At 31.9% G+C, this 21,729-nt stretch overlaps 2 protein-coding genes across 3 annotated transcripts; both read right to left on the bottom strand.

Annotated features, from left to right (window-relative positions):
- Nucleotides 1–359: 359 nt before the first annotated feature.
- On the bottom strand, nt 360–3,654 carry LOC101268455 (probable pectinesterase/pectinesterase inhibitor 51). Its single transcript, XM_010319794.4, has 3 exons — nt 3,007–3,654; nt 2,625–2,926; nt 360–1,164 (listed from the first exon to the last, which is right to left on the bottom strand). The coding sequence occupies exons 1-3, from the start codon at nt 3,624–3,626 to the stop codon at nt 479–481; spliced, it is 1,608 nt and encodes a 535-aa protein (XP_010318096.1). The 5' UTR covers nt 3,627–3,654; the 3' UTR covers nt 360–478.
- Nucleotides 3,655–5,265: 1,611 nt separating this feature from the next.
- On the bottom strand, nt 5,266–11,450 carry LOC101267587 (uridylate kinase PUMPKIN, chloroplastic). 2 transcript variants are annotated; one of them, XM_004235030.4, is made up of 7 exons: nt 11,155–11,450; nt 10,042–10,189; nt 9,889–9,942; nt 8,983–9,074; nt 7,438–7,664; nt 5,943–6,119; nt 5,266–5,860 (listed from the first exon to the last, which is right to left on the bottom strand). In XM_004235030.4, exons 1-7 carry the CDS (start codon nt 11,409–11,411, stop codon nt 5,751–5,753), a joined length of 1,065 nt encoding a protein of 354 aa, XP_004235078.1. In that variant the 5' UTR covers nt 11,412–11,450; the 3' UTR covers nt 5,266–5,750. The 2 variants fall into 2 exon arrangements, with proteins under 2 accessions (XP_004235078.1, XP_025885675.1); XM_026029890.2 differs by having other exon boundaries at nt 10,042–10,114; nt 11,155–11,436.
- Nucleotides 11,451–21,729: the final 10,279 nt, after the last annotated feature.

Genomic DNA, 21,729 nt, shown 5'->3' with positions numbered 1-21,729 from the left:
GTACCAAAATAAATTACTACAGTAATTCTCAAGTTACGTTATAGGTTGATTGAAACTATTCTCAATCATGAAAAAATTACAAAAAATTTGCATTTCAAAAATATAGTAAATACTAATACTTCCTCCTTTTGTTTTAATTTTTCATAATTTTTCTTTTTTAATATTAAAATTTTTCTTTTTTAATATTAAAATTTTAACTAATATTTTATGACGAAAAACGTAACTTTAACTTGTTTCACTGAAGAAATAGCAGTGTACTAAATATCAACTGTTATGTCAGCGCGGCAGTGCCTTGATACGACTGGGACCGCCTAGCCTTTTAGGCTAGGACAACATCCAACACCATAGGGGATCATCAATTTAGCGAGATCAACAGGATTTATACAGAGTTTGATGAAATGGAGGATTTCAGTGCAATTGATGAGCAGATAAAATTGTATTGTCAAATAAATAATGGGTTAATAGTGCTGTCTATAAATCATAGACAGGAAGGAATCCATCGATGGCCTTGAATGAAATTCTGAAGAGAGTATGAATACACATGTTGAGCTGGAATTTGGCTACTCCACGGCACTCGTTCTTTTCCATTGGCTCCAGCCCCTGTATTTCCAAATTCTCCATAATAAAGTGTATCCAAAGCATATTTGCCACTCCAAGGCATCCATCCATCAGGATTAATAAGATCCCCAAATTGACATTGTATATAAACTGTCCTCGAATACTCCTTCCACGGCCTTCCTAGGTAAGTTTTGTGTACACTAGGATTACTCTTATACAACTTCATATATTCTGGAGTACCGTTAATGGAACAATTGTGGAAGACGAAACCAGTTGATTGACCTGGCTCTATTCTACCGTGAGCAGTGACAGCATTGGTTTCACCATTCTCTGGATTTACCATTCGAGGGGAAACTAAGATGTCACAGTCTTGGAAGAAGGCAGCCGCGTTTCCAAAGATGAAGTCTACATTACCTTGGATTCGACATGACTTGTAATATTGGCGCAAAGAATTTACATAGAGTGTGTCTTGATTGCCTAGAAATTCACAATTTTCTAGTACAGAACGATCACTGCTGGATCGAAAAGCTACTGCTTGTTGAGCACCAGCACCTGCTGTGTTTTGGATGGTTAGATCCCTGGCCATGAATCCATCCCCAAGTACTCCTGTTTTTAAAATTAAACATGATCAGAACAACCTAAAGCAGACGTACACCTTTGAATATTTCTTTTTCTTTTTGAGTTGAAGCAACAATTAAAATAGGACAAAGGAAGCAATATGCAAAGTTAACTAACTTTGTATTATAATAATGGTAAAAAAAAAAAAACTAATTTAATGTGAAAATAATATGGTTTTGCGGGCATTATTCATTGATCGTATTTGAAAATTTTCCCCTACTGCGCCTACTAACTTGGAATATTAATTATAGGATGGGGATGTTTTATCCAATAGTTTGGCAAGACGTAAGACTTTTGGATGCCAATGCATGTTATGAGCATTAAATCCTAAGTCAAATACATAAATCGATCACTAAATTTGTTGAGTTTTCCTCCTTAGATATCTTATCTATGTTATTTTCCTATTGAATCATTGAACCACTCATATTTTGTTCATCTTAAACATTGTTGGCTGATGTTGAACCAAATTTTGTGAGGGTTATTAATAGAGAATACATATGTTGTTCCAGAACTCATTAGTCCAATTGATAGTGAAATTGTTCGACAAATATTGTGTTTTACTTCAAGTCATTTGAACACATTAGAAAACAAATGAGACTAACACACAATTTGTCTTCATTTCTTCCATCAAAATCATCACAATACGATTACAATTAAAGACAAAATCAGCCAACAGTGTTTAAAATAAACAAATTATGATATAGTTGAGATACTTGAAGGAAAAAACCGAACAAGTTTATGGATTTGTTTATTAAGTTAATTTTTTAGGTACTTTTAATTTTTCAAATTAAGTTGGTGTTTCCGTTTTCAAGACTATTTGTATAGTGTTTAGTTAATATTGAAATTCATGATTAATTAATATTTAGTTATTTGAATCATAAATTTAACAATAATTAATAAGAATACAATTTAATTTATATCACAATACGATTACAATTAAAGACAAAATCAGCCAACAGTGTTTAAAATAAACAAATTATGATATAGTTGAGATACTTGAAGGAAAAAACCGAACAAGTTTATGGATTTGTTTATTAAGTTAATTTTTTAGGTACTTTTAATTTTTCAAATTAAGTTGGTGTTTCCGTTTTCAAGACTATTTGTATAGTGTTTAGTTAATATTGAAATTCATGATTAATTAATATTTAGTTATTTGAATCATAAATTTGACAATAATTAATAAGAATAAAATTTAATTTATATCTTAATCTATTTTTCTTTAAGAGTTTAAAACACCTTAAAAATTAACTTGATATGAAATTGAGGAAGTATAGTAAAAAATACTACTAGTGCAACGTATTAAATTGTTGGTTTTTTAATTAGAAGTTCCAATTTAAATTTCAAATATAGAAACAACTTCGGTAAGAATCATTTACCCATTGAGATTGGACTTCCAATGCGAATGGAGAATAGGAAAAACTTTCCAAAAGAGAAAATAAAATGCTTACCGACAGTAGCAGATTCAAAAGTGGTGACGCCACTTTTGGCCATGTTGCCTACATTCAATGATCCTGTAATAACAGTTTGTCCCATTCCATCTCCTAAAAACACCAAATTCCTCTTTGCCATAGGAACCCTAACAATCTCATCATACAACCCCGTCTTGATCCATATCACAAATCTCTCAGAGACCAAGTTGTTAGGCGCTGCATTCACAGCATCCTGCACCGTCCTGTACTCACAATTTCCTGTTTTGCAAACCGTCACATTCGGCTTCAAATTCGATGGCACTCCTCCCTTCACATCCATTCTGATATAATGTACAAAAATTAAAATTTTATATCAAAACCACACAAATAAATAAATTGAATAAAAAATTATTTTAGATACCTGGTCCCTGTAACACCTTCCCAAAATCCTTGACGTTCAGTTTTAGGCGGACTCCATAATCCTATCTGATTCCCATGAATATCAAAATTGATTATCATCCCCAATGTATTGCTAGTAAACCCAATCAATGACTCCATTAACACTATAGTTTGTATAACTCGTGAGGTGTCATTCACCTTCTGTAAACCCGCGGAGCAGCCATGTTGATACCCTAAGGCTGCGCTCATCCATGCGCGAGCGTCCTTAATTTCACCTCTTGCCAATGCATCATTAGCCGTTTGCTTAAATCTGTATTCTGAAAACGCGAGTCCCTCCGCACAATTTACTGTGGCAATGGTAACATTCACGTTTCCAGCGGCAGATTTTTGTATATCCTTGACCAAGGCCTGGGCCTTGGTGAGTTTATGCATAGAGCGAGCTAGTGCTGAATAGATTATTTGAAGGGTTGAGAATTTTGAAGGAAAATGATAATGGAAAGAAGCCTCGCATTTTGATGGATCATGTGAGACTTTACAAGCTTCTCGAATTTCAGGCGGTAAATGGTGGTGGTGATCATCAATGGCATAAGAGAGCGAGAATAATAAAAAGAGGATTAACAGAGAGAAATTACCAAATGCCATTGATGTAATTTAGTTTGTTGAAGTTGTTATCGTGCATGGTATATATATGGTTGAAAAAGAAGTGTTTGACCAGTGTTTGGGTGAATGGTGAGAAATGTGAGGTTTTGGGGTGCAATGATACAGAGATAACTCAATTTCACGTGCTATAAAATAATATTTTTTTCATATTAAAATAGCTTATTTTTATGGTAAAAGTAATGTGAAATTAATAAATATTTTACTACTCCCTCTGTCCGGAATTGTTTGTTATGATACGTTTTTCAAAAGTCAATTTCACTAATTTTCAAAGTTAAATTAGATCACATTAATTCGATAGATTAAACAAAAAAAAAAATAGATATTCTAAAGTTGTATGAAAATTACTATAAATTTCAATTTTTTGTATATGAAAAAATAAATCTTAAAATATTAGTCAAAATTTTATAGTTTGACTCTAACAAAAAAAATTATAACAAATAATATCAGACGGATGAGATACTTATAAGTTCTACACTTTACTAGTTTTACAAGTAAAATTTAAGAATCAAGTTAGTTGGTTGACTATTCGGATCGAAGTAAACTTAAATTAATTTAACGAAAAATATTTTGTCATCTTTCTAATATTTTCTTTGATCATTTTTATTTATTCATGAATCTAAAAATAAATTTTTATTTTAGTTGTCACTTTTAATCTATTAAATTTTTTTTTTAAAAAGAATCATATTTATCTTTAGCAATAATTACTTATTCTCTAACTTTTTCTTCCGAACATAATAATAATTATCAATTAATATTAAATAAAAATAATGTGATAAAATATGTTAATTATCTTTTTATTATTACACATGTCAAATTCAAATATGACGTAAAAGTTAACCGGAGTAATTTAAAAGCAATGAATAAGACTACTATATACGTGAAAATTGAAATCAATTCCAGTGCGGGGCGCCGCAAGAGTTGGAAAGAGTATCACGGAATTGAGTCCCATAGTCACAGCTCACTAGACTTTCCACATTTAATTTTTTTTAGGTGTCGGCAAAAGGTAGAGGCAGATCCACGTACACTCATTTGATATCTATTTTTATGTAGAAATTAAAAAATATTTGTATAAATTAGCGCAGAGGACTCGATGAACAAATTATATGATTGTGGTATATATTTTTATGTAGAAATTAAAAAATATTTGTATAAATTAGCGCAGAGTACTCAATGTACAGATTATATGATTGGTCAGTGCCTCATAGTGAGATGCTTAAGCTTGTTTTAGTGTTGCTGAAATAGAGCTTGAATCTCATTCTTAACACGTTTTTTTATTAAGCTAATAGAGCACCCGTAATTTAAAAAACCTAGGTCCGTCGCTGCTGACTTTAGCATATTAATTTATCTAATGGCATTCCACATATCCCCTGAAGATCTGAACTTGCCGGGAACATTCAGATGACTCTTATTATGAAGCTGTGTGTGTAATCAACTCTCGGACACTTCGCTTCTTACTTTTATGGTGTCATTGAATAGCCACACCGGAAAACAAACTTAGCCTAATCAATTATTTTTATATTGTTTATTGATTCATTGTTAATTGTTTCTAGTCTAACTAATTAATACACAAAATAAAACAAAAGGAATATTAGTTATACATAGCTACAACTGACATGCAACATTTTATATCAAAAAACAAACGCTATATACGTAGTACGCAATTTTACATACGCAGTAAATTTTGTTATACATCAAACCATATATAAGTAATGCATAATTCTTATAGATAGATCATATTCAAACCAAAACAACCCCCAAGTGAATGAAAATGTTAGGGGCAAGAAAAGAAATGCAGATATCAAGTAACATTATACGTCAAAGAATGCAACTCTTAGCTACCTAGTTTTGCACTTCAAGAAAAGCTCTGAAAATTCCAAGGGAGTAGTATCCAGTATCAGCATTTATGTTAAAAATATTCCGGGAGATTATATGCTTATCTTCAGTACTTTCGAATCCATAGTTTTCGAAGGGCAAATGGCACATAATTTACTCAATATTTGAGTGCCAACTTCTTGGAACAATCTGCCAAATGAGCTATCTGAGTGTGTTGAAATGCTACGAACAGTGATCCAACTTCCATCTGCTGAAACCAACTATTTTGTACTCTTAAGATACTACTGCTTCTGTATTCCATGTGTCACCAATCAATGTGCCAACTCTCTCTCCTTTAATGGCTTTGGCAATGTTACCTGTTTTATTGAGATTAAAAACGACAACTGCAAAATGAAAAAATAAGATTGGGTAAGTCAATCTGTGAGTTGATTTAAAAGGGAAGGACTCGCCAATGACACCTCGTACCTGGAATGTTATTCTCTTGGCACAAAGTAATCGCAGTAAGGTCCATCACTGAGAGCTCTTTTGAAATAACATCATGGTAAGTCAGGTTATCCTGAAGACGAGCATTAGGATTATGCTTAGGGTTATCATCATAGACTCCATCAACATTTGTTGCCTTCAACACCACCTCAGCATTAACTGCAATGCGTTCAAACTTTGATTGGTGAGAAACAAAAAAAGAAAGAGATGTTTATTCTCATATATGTTTCAGTAGCAGAGCGCCATTTGTCTCAAAGACCACATCATCAATTGGATGAGAATCATTTGGGGACAAACAATTCAATCATGTTCCAATGCTTGTGCATGACACGCTCCATTTAATGGAAATAAATATTAGTAAACATCTAGGTGTTGAAGTGTACATTCAATAAACTTGGTTTATTCTTAGCAAAATAGCTTCACACGAGCAATGAAGAATTTCAACATTAAAAACTACCCTTCAGTTCCAAACAAGTTGGGATCGACTATATGAACCTCACTGATCATATTTCTCTATTTACACTCAATTCATTTGTTTCATCATGACACCAAATAAAAATAAAGTGAAAACTAAGTTAAATATATATTAAATAATGGTAATAACAATAATATTAAAAGTTCTCTATATTTTTATTGGCATCTAAATCTATAGTAAGATCAAAATACTCCTACGTAAGCAATAAATTCAAAATCATAGAACTAACAAGACTAAAACCTATTCTCAACGGGTAGATACTACCTATATGGATCTTTTTCTTCCGTTGTGCTTTATCTTTCACCAAGTCTGCATTGATTTCATCAAAATTGTAAGTCGTTTGAGACAACTTTCTTCCATGTAATTTTAGGTTTACTTCATATCCTTTTAACACCATCACCCACCACACTTCCACACCTACGAAGAGGTGCATCAGTAGGTCTATGCAGGAGATGACTGAACCATCTCAAGCAACTATCTCAGTTTATCCTAATGTGTGCTACTTGCACCTTCTATTTAATGTGGTCTTTTTAATCTAATCTAATCTTGTATGGATGCACATCAACCTTAGCATCCGCAACTCTCTAATAATCGTCTTTTGGATATGTTGGACTTTAGAGGCCCAGCATTCACTGCCATAAACATTATCGGACATATAACTGTCCTGTAGAACTTACCTTTCACTTTGGTAGGCATTCTTCTAGTCATAACACCCTGGGTAGTACTTCTTCCTTTCAACATGAGCCATGCAGAATTGGTTTTAAGAAAATTACCAAACCACCTCTGAAGGAACTTAAGTCATTATCCACTCCATTATGAGCACTTTACAATATAGTATAGTTTACGGTGTATAGTGACCTTGTAACATTTTCTTCTTAGTTTTGTTTTCTCTTTTATCCAATTTAGGAAGGAAGAAAGTTATTTCGCTGAATCCACTTTAATTGCAAGTATGTCAAAGTTCATGCATGTAGAACATCTGAATCAGGAAGAAGTAGAACTCACTCTCTGCACAACGCAGTGCTGCAGCAGTGTCTGTCGTGAAGAAGGGATTTCCAGTTCCTGCTGCAAAAATTACTACTCTCCCTTTCTCGAGATGCCTAACAGCCCTTCTACGGATATATGGTTCAGCAACTTCCGACATTCTAAATGCAGTCTGGACTCTTGTGGGGATTCCAATGCTCTCCATTGTAGCTTGTAAGAATATTGCATTCATTACAGTTGCCAACATCCTGAAAGGTAAGTGATAAAACTTTAATTAATAGTAGTCCCAAAGTTATCTCTATCCCATGCATCTTCAGCACACGCTGATAAATCATAGGACAGATTAAATAACATGTGATACCATCATTCAAACTCAGGCAAAGATGAGGGTCTCAATCTGACCAACTTAAAGAACTGATCTTGTCACTCCAGAAGAGCTGTATTTAGAGAAAAGCTCTGTTTTCAAGTATATCGGCCTGGAGGTCTGCAGACCCTAGCAATGCAAATACTGGTTTGAATAAAATTACAAGGAAAACATTTGAATTGAAAACAAGATTTGTACCACCAGGTTCTGCTGAATCTCAGGCTCATATAGTTTAAAACAAAAGCATTTGTATCCCATTAGATATCAAGAAAAAACAAAATGCATTTGAAAAAAACATAGATTTTGCTTATATCAGGCATAACCTACTTAGATTGAAAAACTGACATCTATAAAAAAATTGATCTTGTTTTATGTTCTAATCAGTTCTAATGCTACCTGTCCTCACTATAATATGATTTTAATCTTGGCCAAGAGATATAATTCTAAAATGATTGCCAGATATCTGCACTAGGGGCATCCTATACAGCTCAGATAGTTTAGAGTACAGCTTAGCCCCAGTTTTAACTTTTAATAGCATCCAGTTGCAAGTAAATGTCCGAGTAGCTAGGACTCCGTAGTTTGTATAGATCGTATTGAAGTAAAATAAGAAAAGAATATTTGTGTAATACATTTAATTCAAGGGTTATCTTGTCCTGTCTTTACATAACTTCAGATTTCTAAAGCCATCAAAATACTCTTTGGAATTTGGCCAACAACTTCAAAGCCTCTGTATGTAGTAAGTATCTGATACAAGATCACTGTTAAAAGCTGCCAAACATTTCTTCGTAGCATCTTTCTTTCTTGGCATCTTTGATCTCCAAATCTTCATCTATTCAGGCACATGCTTAATTCCTTTCAGCACCTTTTCATAATTTTAGTTACCAACACCAAAGCCTTAAAAAGGAAAAATGGGCCTAGAAACCCCATTCTGATTTGTTTAACCCCTAGTTGATGTAAAAGAAAAACAACCAAGTCTCTCCTACATCATCTTTTTATGGAAATACCGAAATACGAAATAGGAATCCATCAAAACTCTTCCTACCACCCTTTGCTTCCTCAAGTACATTTTCTGAAAGCTATCAAAGAATGTGTACCTAATCACATCTTTAAGTTAGAGGCATGTTTGTCTAAAGCATGCTAAATTGCACAAACAACAGTACAAAATATTACCCAGTCCACCTGCCCAACAATAGCAAACATACCCAATATAATCAGCAGAGGAACGATCTAGTCCACTACTTCCTGCCCAGGAGGATCCACGAAAAATATTACCTCCACCAACAACTATTGCAACCTGCCACATTGCTAGAACAGCTGAGAATCTATGAAAAAACTGGATAAGATCGTCATCAAGGAGGAGTTTTTAGCAGTACTATACTGATTTAATCATGACACACGATTGAAAAGAAGTTTGAATGACAAATATGAAAATTAACAATGGAACATCAGATGAACAGGGAATAATCTAGTCTGCTACCTCCTGCCCAAGAGAATCCGCCGAAAACATTACATCCACTAACAACTATGGAAGGCCTACACAGTTGCTTGAAGAACTGAGAAATCTATGAAAAAACAGAACCAGATTGCCACCGATGAGCTCATAGCAGTATTTACTGATTTAATTATATGACTTAAGATTGGAAACAAGAAGTTAGAATAGCAAATAATAAATATGAAAATCAACAAATGGTTCATATGTTGAATCACATAAATAATTTGCAAATTCTGTTGGACACGAGAATGATTCATTGCTATAGATTTTAACGAAATGACTACTATATATCTAGTTCAATTTCCCCAGAACAATCTTGAGCACTGCCAAGTAGGAAATTTGGGTAAATATCGACTTCAGATAGCACAAGAAATGAAAATGTACAAATTATTGCGATAAGAATTCCAAGGTTAATGCTCCAACCAGACCATGAATTATAGAGAAAATAATAATAAATCAAAGGTCTAAGAGTCCTTCAAAATAAGGAGCAGAAAGATAGATAAAAAAGGAAAAGTTAATGAACCAAAGCCAAACCCTTCTGATGATGAACCACCTTCATATAATATAAGAATAAGGATCTTTAAGGAAAGAAATATTTGATTTATTCAAAAATTACCTCGATGCCAAGTCGAGTGACAGCTGCCACTTCCCTCGCAATGGCCATTGTGATCTGTATAACAACATGAAAGCTTTAGAAAAGATCAGAAATCTAGAACGAACAGAACAAAACAGCGGCATGGAGATATGTGAGCAGTTCTACTATTCTGACCTTTGGATCAATGTTTTGTGCTTGATCTCCTGCTAGTGCCTCACCACTAACTTTAAGCAGTACCCTACGCCATCTATATGATGGTTTAGATGTTCCATTATTTGTCATTGTGACACCAAAAGAAGCTATAGGAGATAAATCAGGTTGCCTATCACAGAACGCAGACAACGCAAGGAAGTTGATATTAGGAACACACAACTTCATGCTAAGCAAGCACAAATAACTACATTCCAACAGAGATAAGTGGTTTAATAATACATTGTAACAGGTTATTGTTAGGGAATTTCCAATTATGTCTAAAGTGATACTGCATGACACACATAAGTTAGAATGAAAGTTAATATTTTTAAGAAAATCAAGGTCATACAAGAAATATCAATAGCATGACAAATAAAGTAACTAAAAGTGGAAGGATGTAAAATATTATTGGTATTGCTACTAAGCATTCAATCCAAGGTAAATAGGATAAACTCCACTTTCTGCGACCAGTGAAACATTTACTCCGCGAATGAAAAAAGAAAGCTCGAACAACTAGCCTATTCGGCGAAAAGTATATAACATCTGAGCTTATTAGCTGACTGAATAGAATGAATGACTCCCATCTGTTGAACTTAGACTGCTAATTTATGAAATTTTACTCTTACTTCCAAAAATTAAAGTAAAAGGTTTCATAAGCCCTTCTAAATCAGATGCAAAAACTGGTGTGCCAGTGTTCAACAACTCTGAACTCACACTCCTCCCCAGTACAATCTGTTTGCCTCACCTCAGGTTGACGAACCCACAAAAAATACTAAACTACTAACCTTTTTACTATAAGTTAGTAGAGTTAAGAGTGCAAATTTATTAACGCATTTTGAATACTCAAGGATAGTATTCCACCTCTCAACTTGTACAAGTTGAATCGCTCTTAAAATAAATTCAATTCCATACAACTAATACATTCATTATCAATAAACAACAGTCTTGTCACAATAATCGAGTTGTACAAACAGGCAAAAGATTTAATAGAATCTTAAGCTACATTCACCACAATCATCAACTAAATATAAATTTCAATTAGGGGAATCTACACAATTGTAGTAAATCTAGGTCTGGACTTCAGGAGAAAAATACCTGCCGTTGATGTGTTCTGGAGATTGTCCAATGTGAGAGGAGCAACACTTGACTAGGGGCAAAGAAGGATCAAGTTTCAAGTGGTTGTACAAGGGTTTGAAGTAACAGAGAGACGGTGAACTGAGAGCATTGAAAGAGGAAATGGGGCGGCAAAAGGATGTAGAGATAGCCATGGAAAAGGGATTCCACTTCTTCTTTGGCACTGTTGTATGTATGTGGAATGTGGATAATATCAATTGTTTGGGGTTTTGAATCATATCACTGCGGCTAGCTTGTCGTCCGTCTAGCCTAACTTCTAACTTGAAATTTAATAGGATTAAATTAAGTTTTTTATAGTTTATTTTTTAAAAAAAAAATTAATTCGATATGAATAAGTCTGATGATTTGAATAGCTTGAAAATATCGATAGAACTAGCCTGTGGGCCACTAAAATTTAATTTAAAATATAATATAATATTAAAATTTAAAATTAAAAAGAGTCCAAACTCAAAACAGTTAAAGTTAATATTTCTATTTAAATATTTATACTTTTACTTTAAAAAAACTTAATAATTTATTTTGTTTTTTTAAAATGATAACTTAACTTAATAAATATTTTATAAAGACAATTTTATTTGTAAATTTGATTATGAGTAGTAACATTAATATTATGTAATATTATTTTGTCGATATTTATGATAATATTTTTAAATTATAATTTATAATTTAAATTAATAATTAATAATTATATAAAAAATATAATTTTTAAAAAAGTGGACTAGCACGGCAAGCCTGTAGCCCACGTACTTGTGGGCTGGACCGACCATTTTCTGGCCCACACAAAAAATGGGTTGGCCCGTCCTGATCCGTAAAATGTCAAAACCTGTATGGGTTAACCCGGATGAATGGGTAGCCCATATTGACAACTCTACGTATCACGCCTCCTCAGGAAAATATCACTTGCTACATTGCTAACGATCGAAATTGAAAAAATAAGTTTGACTTGCATTTGTGGTAAACTAAATTAATGAATTTCCATTATACCTCTGTTATGCCGATAAAAGGTATTATAATCTCTATAGAAAATACACCAAAAATAAGAAAGATTTAAGTTTCCTATTTTATCTCTCTACTACATTCTTCTCTCCTTAATTGCTATTAATTTAATTATAGTACTTAATCTTTATTTTACAACACGTCATCAGTACTAGATTCTGTCATTTCAAAGTTTGAAGACTAAATTTGAAGGCTAAGGTATTATTATTTTTCTTCTTTTTATTATGGCTAATCTTACTAAACTTGAGTTTGTTGCCCTTCAAAGTTCGGGCAAGAACTACCTTTCATGGGTATTGGATGCTGAAATCTATTTGGATGCTATGGGTCTTGGAGACACCATTAAAATTAAAAATAAAGCATCAAAACAAGACTGTGCTAAAGCAATGATATTCTTACGTCATCATATTGACGAAATTTTGAAAATTGAATATCTCACAGTCAAAGATCCATTCGTTCTATGGAATAATCTAAAACAAAGTTATGACCATTTGAAGATGGTCATTCATCCAAAGGCACGATATGATTGGATGAATATAAGACTACAAGACTTTAAGTCTATTCATGAGTACTATTCTGTCATGTTCAAAATTACTTCTCAATTGAAACTATGTGGAGATACAATTAAGGATATTGATATGCTGAAAAAAACGTTTTCCACATTTCATGCTTCGAATGTGCTTTTACAACAATAATATCGAAAAAAGGGTTTCAACAAGTATTCTGAAATGATTTCTCATCTTCTCGTGGCTGAACAAAATGATGATTTGTTAATGAAAAATCACGAGAATCATCCCACTAGATCTACACCACTTCCTGAAGTGAATGAGGTGTACGTCCACCACGCTAGGCGTGGAAGAGGCCGTGGCCGTGATCGTAATTATGATCAAGAGCGAAATCCTTTTCCCGGTGTTAATCATTCACCAAAGAAAAATAATTATCAAAAGGAAAAGATGTGAAACGTGAAACAATTAAAATACATTGTTTTCAATGTGGTGAAAATGGTCATTATGCACGTGATTGTCGTACTCCTAAACACTTGGTTGAGCTTTATCAAGCATCACTAAAAAGGAAGGATAAAAATTCCGAAACTAATTTTAACACTGATCATGTTGAAATCACACACTTGGATGTGGTTGATTTCTTAACACACCCTGAAGAAAAAATAGATCACTTAATTGGTGACGATCTGTGGATATGAAAGAATAATCATAGTTGATATTTACTAATGTTATTAATATTTGTTGTTTTGTATTGATCATAATGTGAAAAATAAATAGCTAAAGTGCTCATATTTGTCCATGCATATTCATTAAGTCCATTCTTTTAGAAACACCAATGGAAAGTGAGTTGGAATTTTATGATTTGAAAAGGAATTGAAAAATACTAAAGTTATACTTTCTTCTTAACTTTGTGACCATAAATGGGAAAATGTATAGTAAGACTACTACCTAAACTGGTAAGTGGAAAATATCTTTTCCTTTTTGTCATTCAAATGTCTTTTCAAGATAATAAAATTATTTTTATATTAATACCTATATTATACATGCTAAACTAAATCAAATTTAGTGTTAAAGGTTTCAGTGATAAAAATCTTATGTATTATTAATGGTTCAAATATCATTTTAACATTTACATTATTTCTTAAATATTTCAAAAAGATAATTAATCATTTAATATAAATTTCTTTCATTACTTTTGAACATATGGATGATTTTCCAAGCAAATTTTCAAATTGTGAAGACATTTGCTTGATTGATTCTAATACAAAACACACGATATTTAAAAATGAGAAATATTTTTCTCATTTGAGTATGGGCAATCTGAACGTTACTACGATATGTGTTAATACTTATTTGATTAAGGGTTTCGAAAGAGTCATTATAATTTAGTCCAAGGAAACTAAACTCATATTAAATAATGCATGTTTTCTCCTTAATCTCGGAGAAATTTATTGAGTTTCAAGGATATTTGTAAAATAATTATCATATCAAGACAATTGCTGAAATGAATCTTGAATATCTTGGTATAACCAAAAATGTCTCCGGGTAGACATATGTAGTAGAAAAAATCACGGCCTTATTTTCTGGATTGTATTGGACAAAAATTAGTGCAATTGAGGCACATTCTATAGTAAATCGGGAGTTTACTGATTCCAATATTTTTGTACTTTGGCATGATCGTCTGGGATATTCTGGGTCTACAATGATCAGACAAATAATAGAAAATTCAAATGGGCATCCATTAAAGAAGTTGAATATTCTTTTAAAATGGTGAATTTTCTTGTGATGCGTGTTATCAAGGAAAGTTAATTCTGAGACCATCACCAACAAAGGTCAAAATTGAGTCCCCTGCGTTTTTGAAATGTATACATGGAGACATTTGTGGTCCAATTCACCCACCGAGTGGGCCATTTAGATATTTTATGGTCCTCTAAATGGTCTCACATATGCCTATTGTCATCTCGAAATTTGTCATTTACAAAATTATTGGCACAAATAATACGTTACGGGTACAGTTCTCTAATAATCAGATTAAGTCTATTCGCCTTGATAACGCTGCAGAGTTTTCATCCCAAACATTCAATGATTACTGTCTGTCGATTGGGATAAGAATTGAACATTTTGTAGTTCATGTTCACACTCAAAATTGTCTGGTTGAGTCACTAATTAAACGACTGCATATTGATTGCAAGACCATTACTTATGAAAACTATGTTGCCCACTTCTGTGTGGGGTCATGCAATTTTGCATGCTGCAGCATTTATTCGTCTCAGGCCGATAAATTATCATAATTTTTCTCCATTACAGTTGACTTTGGGTCAACAACCTAATATATCTCATCTGAAATTTTTTGGATGCGTTGTTTATGTGACGGTAGCCCCACCACAGCGCACTAAGATGGGTCCCCAAAGAAGGTTAGGAATATATATTAGGTTTGAATCGCCCTCTATTATTCACTACCTTGAGCCATTAACTGGAGATATGTTCATTGAGCCATTAACTGGAGATATGTTCACAACATGATTTGCAAATTGTCGGTTTGATGAGACACTTTTTCCAAAATTAGGGGGAGAAAATAGTGAAATTAAAGAAGAAATTTTATGGAAAAATCCATCATTGTTTCATCTTGATCCTCGTACTTCCATTTGTTAGCTAGAAGTACAAAAGATCATTTATTTGCAGAAAATCGCAAAATCAAATTAAAGATGCATTTACAGATTTGAAAAGCATTACTATATCAGATGTTCTTGCAAAGAATGTCCCAGTTCGAATTGATGTCCCCGTAGGACCATCAACTAGTGTCATAAATAATGAGTCAAAAGCACGCCTGAAGCGTGGTAGACCATTAGGATCAAAGGGTCAAAATCCTAGAAAAAGAAAATTAAAAGATCAAAATGACACTATGAAAAAACCCCACATAGAAAGTCAAGATGTTAGTACTTTTGATATCCTTGGAGGAATCAATGAACTTGAGACTCAAAAGAAATAATGAACTATCCATTAAATCAAGTGATCATGAAACAAATCTGAATCGCTCGAAAATAACGGTGAATTATGTTTTGCATACAATGTTGCATCAAAAGTTATGCAAAATTGTGAGGATCTTGAACCTCAATCTGTTGAAGAATGTTGATAGAGAAATAACTAGCAAAAATGGCAAGAAGCAATTAAATTAGTATTAGATTCACTTGTCAAGCGCAAAGTTTTTGGGTCTATAGTACAAACACCTGATGGTGTTAAAACTGTTGGCTATAAATGGGTTTTATGCGGAAAAGAAATGATAAAAACGAAATACAAAGGTACAAAGCACGTCTTGTCGCACAAGGATTTTCTCAAAGACTCGGCGTCGATTATGAAGAGACATACTCACCCGTTATGGATGCAATAATATTGTGTTATCTCATTAGTTTGACGATCCATGAGAAACTTGAAATGCATTTGATGGATGTGGTTACAACCTATCTTTATGGATCACTCGATAATGAGATATACATGAAAATTCCTGAAGGATTCAAAATGCCCAAAGCATACAGTTCAAAGCCTCGAAAAATGTACTCAATTAGATTGCAAAGGTAATTGTATGATTTGAAGCAATCTGGACTCATGTGGTACAACCGTCTTAGTGAGTATTTATCTAAGGAAGGTTATATAAATGATGCGATTTGCCCATGTGTGTTTATAAAGAAACAATATTAGGATTTGTTATACTTGCTATTTATGTTGATGACATAAACCTTATTGGAACTCCAATGGAACTACACAGGGCAATCAATTATTTAAAGAATGAATTTGAGATGAAAGATTTCGGAAAGACAAAATTATGTCTTGGTTTGCAAATAGAGCATTTGACAAACGATATTTTTGTTTATCAGTCTGCATACACAAAAAAGGTGTTGAAAAGATTTTATATGAATGAAGCACATCCATGAATTACTCCAATGGTTGTTCGATCAGTTGATGTGAATAATGATCCATTTCGACCTCAAGAAAAGGATGAGAAAATTCTCAAATCTGAAGTATCATATCTCAGTGCAATTGGTGAACTAATGTACCTTGCTAACACTACAAGGCCTGATATAACCTTTTCGGTTAATTTGTTAGCAAGATATATTTTTGTTTCTACTAAGAGACATTGGAATGGAATCAAACACATATTGCGGTATCTAAAAGGGACTATTTATATGGGTTTATTTACTATGGCGATTGTAGTCCAGATCTTGTTGGCTATGCTGATGCATGATATTTGTCCGATCCACATAAAGCTAGATCTCAAACATGTTATGTATTCACATGTGGGGGTACTACTATATCTTGGAGATCTATGAAACAGTCCATCGTGACCACTTCATCAATCATGCTGAGATAATAGCTATTCATGAGGCAAGCAGAGAATGTGTGTGGTTAAGGTCCATTATACACCTTATTCGAGAAAAATGTGATTTGAAATGCGACAAAGTACCTACAATTTTATATGAAGATAATGTAACATGCATAGCACAACTCAAGGGAGGATTCATAAAAGACGATAAAACGAAACACATTTCATTTAAGTTTTTCTACACGTATGAGCTCCAAAAGAATGGTGATGTCAACGTACATCAGATTCGTCCGGGTGATAATGTGGCTGATTTATTCCCAAGTCTTTGCCAACCGCAACTTTTGAGAAAATGATATACAAGATTGGAATGAGAAAACTTGGGCGGCTAAATCATGGTTTTCATCAGGGGGAGTAAAATACGTGTTGTACTCTTTTTTCTTTAATCAAGGTTTTATCCCACTGGGTTTTCCTGATAAGATTTTTAATAAGGGAGCAAGTAATGCGTATTAGGAACAACTATTTATATTTGTTACTTTACTAAGAATTTTATTTTAAATGGACATCCAAGAGGGAGTGTTGTAAACTAAATTAATTAATGTCCATTATACACCTCTTATACCTATAAAAGACATCGTAATCTCTACAGAAAATACACCAAAAATAAAAAATCAAGTTTTCTATTTTATCTCTCTACTACATTCTTCTCTCCTTAATTACTAGTAGTTTAATTTTAGTACTTAGTGTTTAATTTTATAACAACATTAAAATTGTATCGACATTTTTGGAATTTGGAATGAGAAAAAAAAATCTTTTTGATTAGAATAACATATTCACACTATAAATTTGTTTGCTTTTTGATATTTTTATCCTTATTTAATTTAAATTTATTAATTATTTTTTAATACATAAAAAGTATCCCAATATATGTGGAATAGAATTGTGCTCGGATACTCATAATTTCCATAAATACACGTTAATTTCAATTTCTCTTAATAGGCTACAAAATGATAGTCTTAATAATTTTTTTTCTTCCCTCTACTTTTCGATATAAATTTTAAAGGACACAAATTTGAAATTTACAATTAAAAAATAAAATTTAAAATTTAAATGGCAAGATAAATACTAATAATATTAAATTTAAAATAAATTTATCTCACACTCTAACTTGGATTGTCATGTTTCGGCATGCTAATTGGGATCGATTGCTACGTTCCGATATAAAAATGGGATCAGATTGCCATGTTCGAGCATGCTAACAGTTTGATTTTGGGTACCGTGAGAGGACCAACTATGTGATGAAGCATGTGAACAATAATACTAATTTTTATGATAGTATTGAATATGTTGATATTTAAGCTTGTGTTATAGTGTTGTAATTGCTTATTTATGTTACACTAGTAGTAAAGCCGCATGATCTTACCAGTACACTGTGGTTGTGTACTGATTCTGCACTAACTTTTATTTTTGTTGAGAACAGGACAGATTCATGTCACTGCTGACGGACTTCACTTAGAAAATCTATGATCGCTTCGAGTTCAAGGGTGAGCCACATCGTTCGGGCTGCCATGGGATTTTGTTTAGTCTATGTCCACCATTTTCGGGCCTAGACCTTGTTTTAGTTAGTGAGATAGTTCCTTAGAAATTCTTGTTAGACTTGGTTATCGTTTATAGTTTTAGTACATTGACTTTCAAAATTTAGGTTTATCTTCCGCATTGTTAGTTAGTTGTTACGTCCTTATTTAGTAATGGAACCTTGTCTTAGTTATTTAACATGCTTTCGTAACTTAAATGTCTTAGTTTTTTAGGTTATTGCTTTAGCTGGTTGCTAGTAGTGGTTCTCCCACCATGTTGTAGTGTGGGTGTCTATCACGGTTGTATGGGTCGTGACAAATTATTAATCAAAAAAGTCATATATATTGGTCATTTATATAGTACTATACTACTACTACTAATAATAATAAATTAAATTTCTCAACTTTGTAATTTAGCGATTATATATTTTTTGTTTAAAAGAAAGTGGCTCACATATATTTCAATTGTTACATATATAACTTTGATATAGCTAAAATCATTTTTAGCTAAAGCAAGTGAAAAAATTGATTTAAAATTATTTTTTTATAAAATAAAAATTACACAATGTATATTTGACGCTTCTAGCAATATTTTGAGGTATGTTTGAAGACCCAAAATCGTTTTTCGCTTACGAAAGTGAAAAAAATTATTAAAATTTTTATCAATATAAAAGGTATATTTGATTGTGCTCGCAATATTTCGAGGTATATTTGATCCTCTTCATACATGAATATTTGTCTCGTTTTTTTTTTATCTTCATTAATTCAATGACTAAATTTTGATTTACTATGTTGATGATCAAATTTAATTTTTCACTCATTTTCTTGCAATGTCTATTATAGATGCATCAACTTTTTTTACAACTAAAAAGCAGACTTCAATATAACCGCAAAAAGAAAATTAGTTTGCTTTTATTTTTTCAAAAAAAATCATTTTTATTTCGTTCACTATTTTTTTATTTCTCATGTTTCCTACACTAAAGTATGAAAGCGAAAAACTAAATAGGAAAAACAAACTCAAATAATGATAAACAAATATATTCAGGAGGGAGATGATTAAGACCCAAATTAACCGTTGAATTTAAAAAAATCAAAAAAAAATCACGTAAAAAAACTATCTGATTTTCCTCTGCATGAGTATTGTTTGGTTAAAACTAAAATAAATAAATAAACGGAAAAGGGCCTAAAATACCCTTTAAGTATTAGAAATAGTATAAAACTACCCTTCATCTACCTATTGGCTCCAAACTACCCTATCCATCCACCTTTAATTTCAAAATTCACCACTAATAATATTTTTTAATATGTGACACTCAACTATTTGTCATAATTTAACTTATTGAACATAATTTTACAAATCAATCCACTACCCACTCATTACTAATTAAACCCACCCAATTAATAAAACCGCCTCATTACTAATGCAACAATAGAAAAGCTACTGCCAATGAGTGTTTCTAAAAAATTTGAGGCGAAAATGTCTATAGAAGTACATCATCATACATTCAAGTCCTCAATCAAAACATATTATAATTCAAGTGTCTAAATAAATTTTACTGATAAACTTAAAACTATAACTATGTTCATCTTAATTATTCCTTCTTCTTAATTATGTGATGTTACTTAATAGATAACTTTTTTTAAAATAATATATTAAAGTTTAAATATATATAAAAAAGTTCATGAATTAATTCGGGATGTACTACTTCTTTTCCCTTGATCATAAATTTTGAATTCAAGTTTGAAAGAGAATCATATTGAAAGTGTCCTCCTAAATAAATGGCTCAAGCTAAATTTAATTGGGGCTTCAATTTGGACTCGAATAATTTTGGATGTCATTTTCAGGAATGTGTGATTTCGTCGTGTTTTAGTAGTGTTTAGGGCGATTATGATAATTAGAATTGATTTATTAATTGGTGGGTTTAAGTACGTAGTAATAGGTGGGTAGTGGGTTGGTTTATTTATAAAAGATATTAATAAATTAAATTATATCCAATAGTTGAGAGCCGCATATTTTTAGAAAATATTAAATAGTTTAAATTTGAAACCGTTAAATAAGTGGTCAATTTTGAACTCAAAGGTGGAGACAAGGGTATTTTGGAACCAATAAGTGGATGAGAAGCGCATTTTGGAGCCAATAGGTGGATGGAGGGTGTTTGTACCATTTTCGATACTTTAAGGATATTTTAGGCCCTTTTATGATAAATTAAAAATCCAAATTTTAACTTTCATTAGTCAAAAGAGGATATATGAGTTATTAAATTTGCTCATGTAACAGTAGAATTATACGTGATATTTTTATACGGAATATATATTATCTCTATATCACAGAATTAAGGAGTCTATCAATTTTTTTTCTTAATAATAATTCAACATAACTTGCACAATATTATTACTATGAAGATCAAACAAACAGTGTGGTATAGTAATGAAGTGAAAATATTTTGAACCTATTTGATTATTCTATATATATATATATATATATATATATATATATCAATGTTAGTATTATATTAAAAAACGAGTAGGCAACTTTGATATTAAGACAATTATATTATAAGAAATGACTTTCTTAATTCAAGAATCACTTTAAAAAAATGCATTATTATTAATATTTAGTTAAAATATCTAAGTTCCAAAATTATAATATTATTTTCTAAAATAAAAGCACACACAATGTATGAAAGTTAATTAATTAATGAAGAATCGTGCTAATCATTATCATTCAATAGTGCTGAGAATCCCCGAGAGTAACGAGTTAATGTTAATTATAGTCTTGTAGTCGCACTATATTACGTCAATTTGATAACTTAAGATCATTACTCATATTTTCTATTAATATGGCGTCTAAGTATATAATTTTATTAATTATTATGTTTAAATAAATTTAGGGTGTTTATTTAAATATTTTAACATTCAATCTAAAATAATATTACTAACGACAATCAAAACTCGAAACACTTTAGAGATGATGGATATCAAAATATTATAAAAATCATATACTTTATCAGTGTTGATCGTACATAACAAAAATCATATCAAATATGTAGTTTTGCACCCTTATAGTAAGCGGACTTGATAATATGTGAACTATTATTTATTTATTATTATTAATATGAGTTTTAACTAAGTTTGTGAATTTGCTTTTAAA

The sequence above is a fragment of the Solanum lycopersicum genome, chromosome 3, assembly GCF_036512215.1.
Source record: "Solanum lycopersicum chromosome 3, SLM_r2.1".
Classification (NCBI taxonomy): domain Eukaryota; kingdom Viridiplantae; phylum Streptophyta; class Magnoliopsida; order Solanales; family Solanaceae; genus Solanum; species Solanum lycopersicum.
Note: the sequence above shows the minus strand (reverse complement) of the source record. Positions and strands in the feature narration are given on the sequence as shown.

Excerpts from the sequence above, each read along its gene's own strand:
- LOC101268455 (XM_010319794.4), bottom strand. The coding sequence starts at position 3,626 with ATGGCATTTGGTAATTTCTCTCTGTTAATCCTCTTTTTATTATTCTCG. Across the intron at positions 2,927-3,006 it reads GAAGGTGTTACAGGGACCAG|AATGGATGTGAAGGGAGGAG; the intron begins GTATCTAAAATA and ends ACATTATATCAG. Across the intron at positions 1,165-2,624 it reads TTTTGAATCTGCTACTGTCG|GAGTACTTGGGGATGGATTC; the intron begins GTAAGCATTTTA and ends TTTTAAAAACAG.
- LOC101267587 (XM_004235030.4), bottom strand. The coding sequence starts at position 11,411 with ATGATTCAAAACCCCAAACAATTGATATTATCCACATTCCACATACAT. Across the intron at positions 10,190-11,154 it reads CCAGAACACATCAACGGCAG|GCAACCTGATTTATCTCCTA; the intron begins GTATTTTTCTCC and ends GTTCTGTGATAG. Across the intron at positions 6,120-7,437 it reads AGCACTGCGTTGTGCAGAGA|TTAATGCTGAGGTGGTGTTG; the intron begins GTGAGTTCTACT and ends AACGCATTGCAG.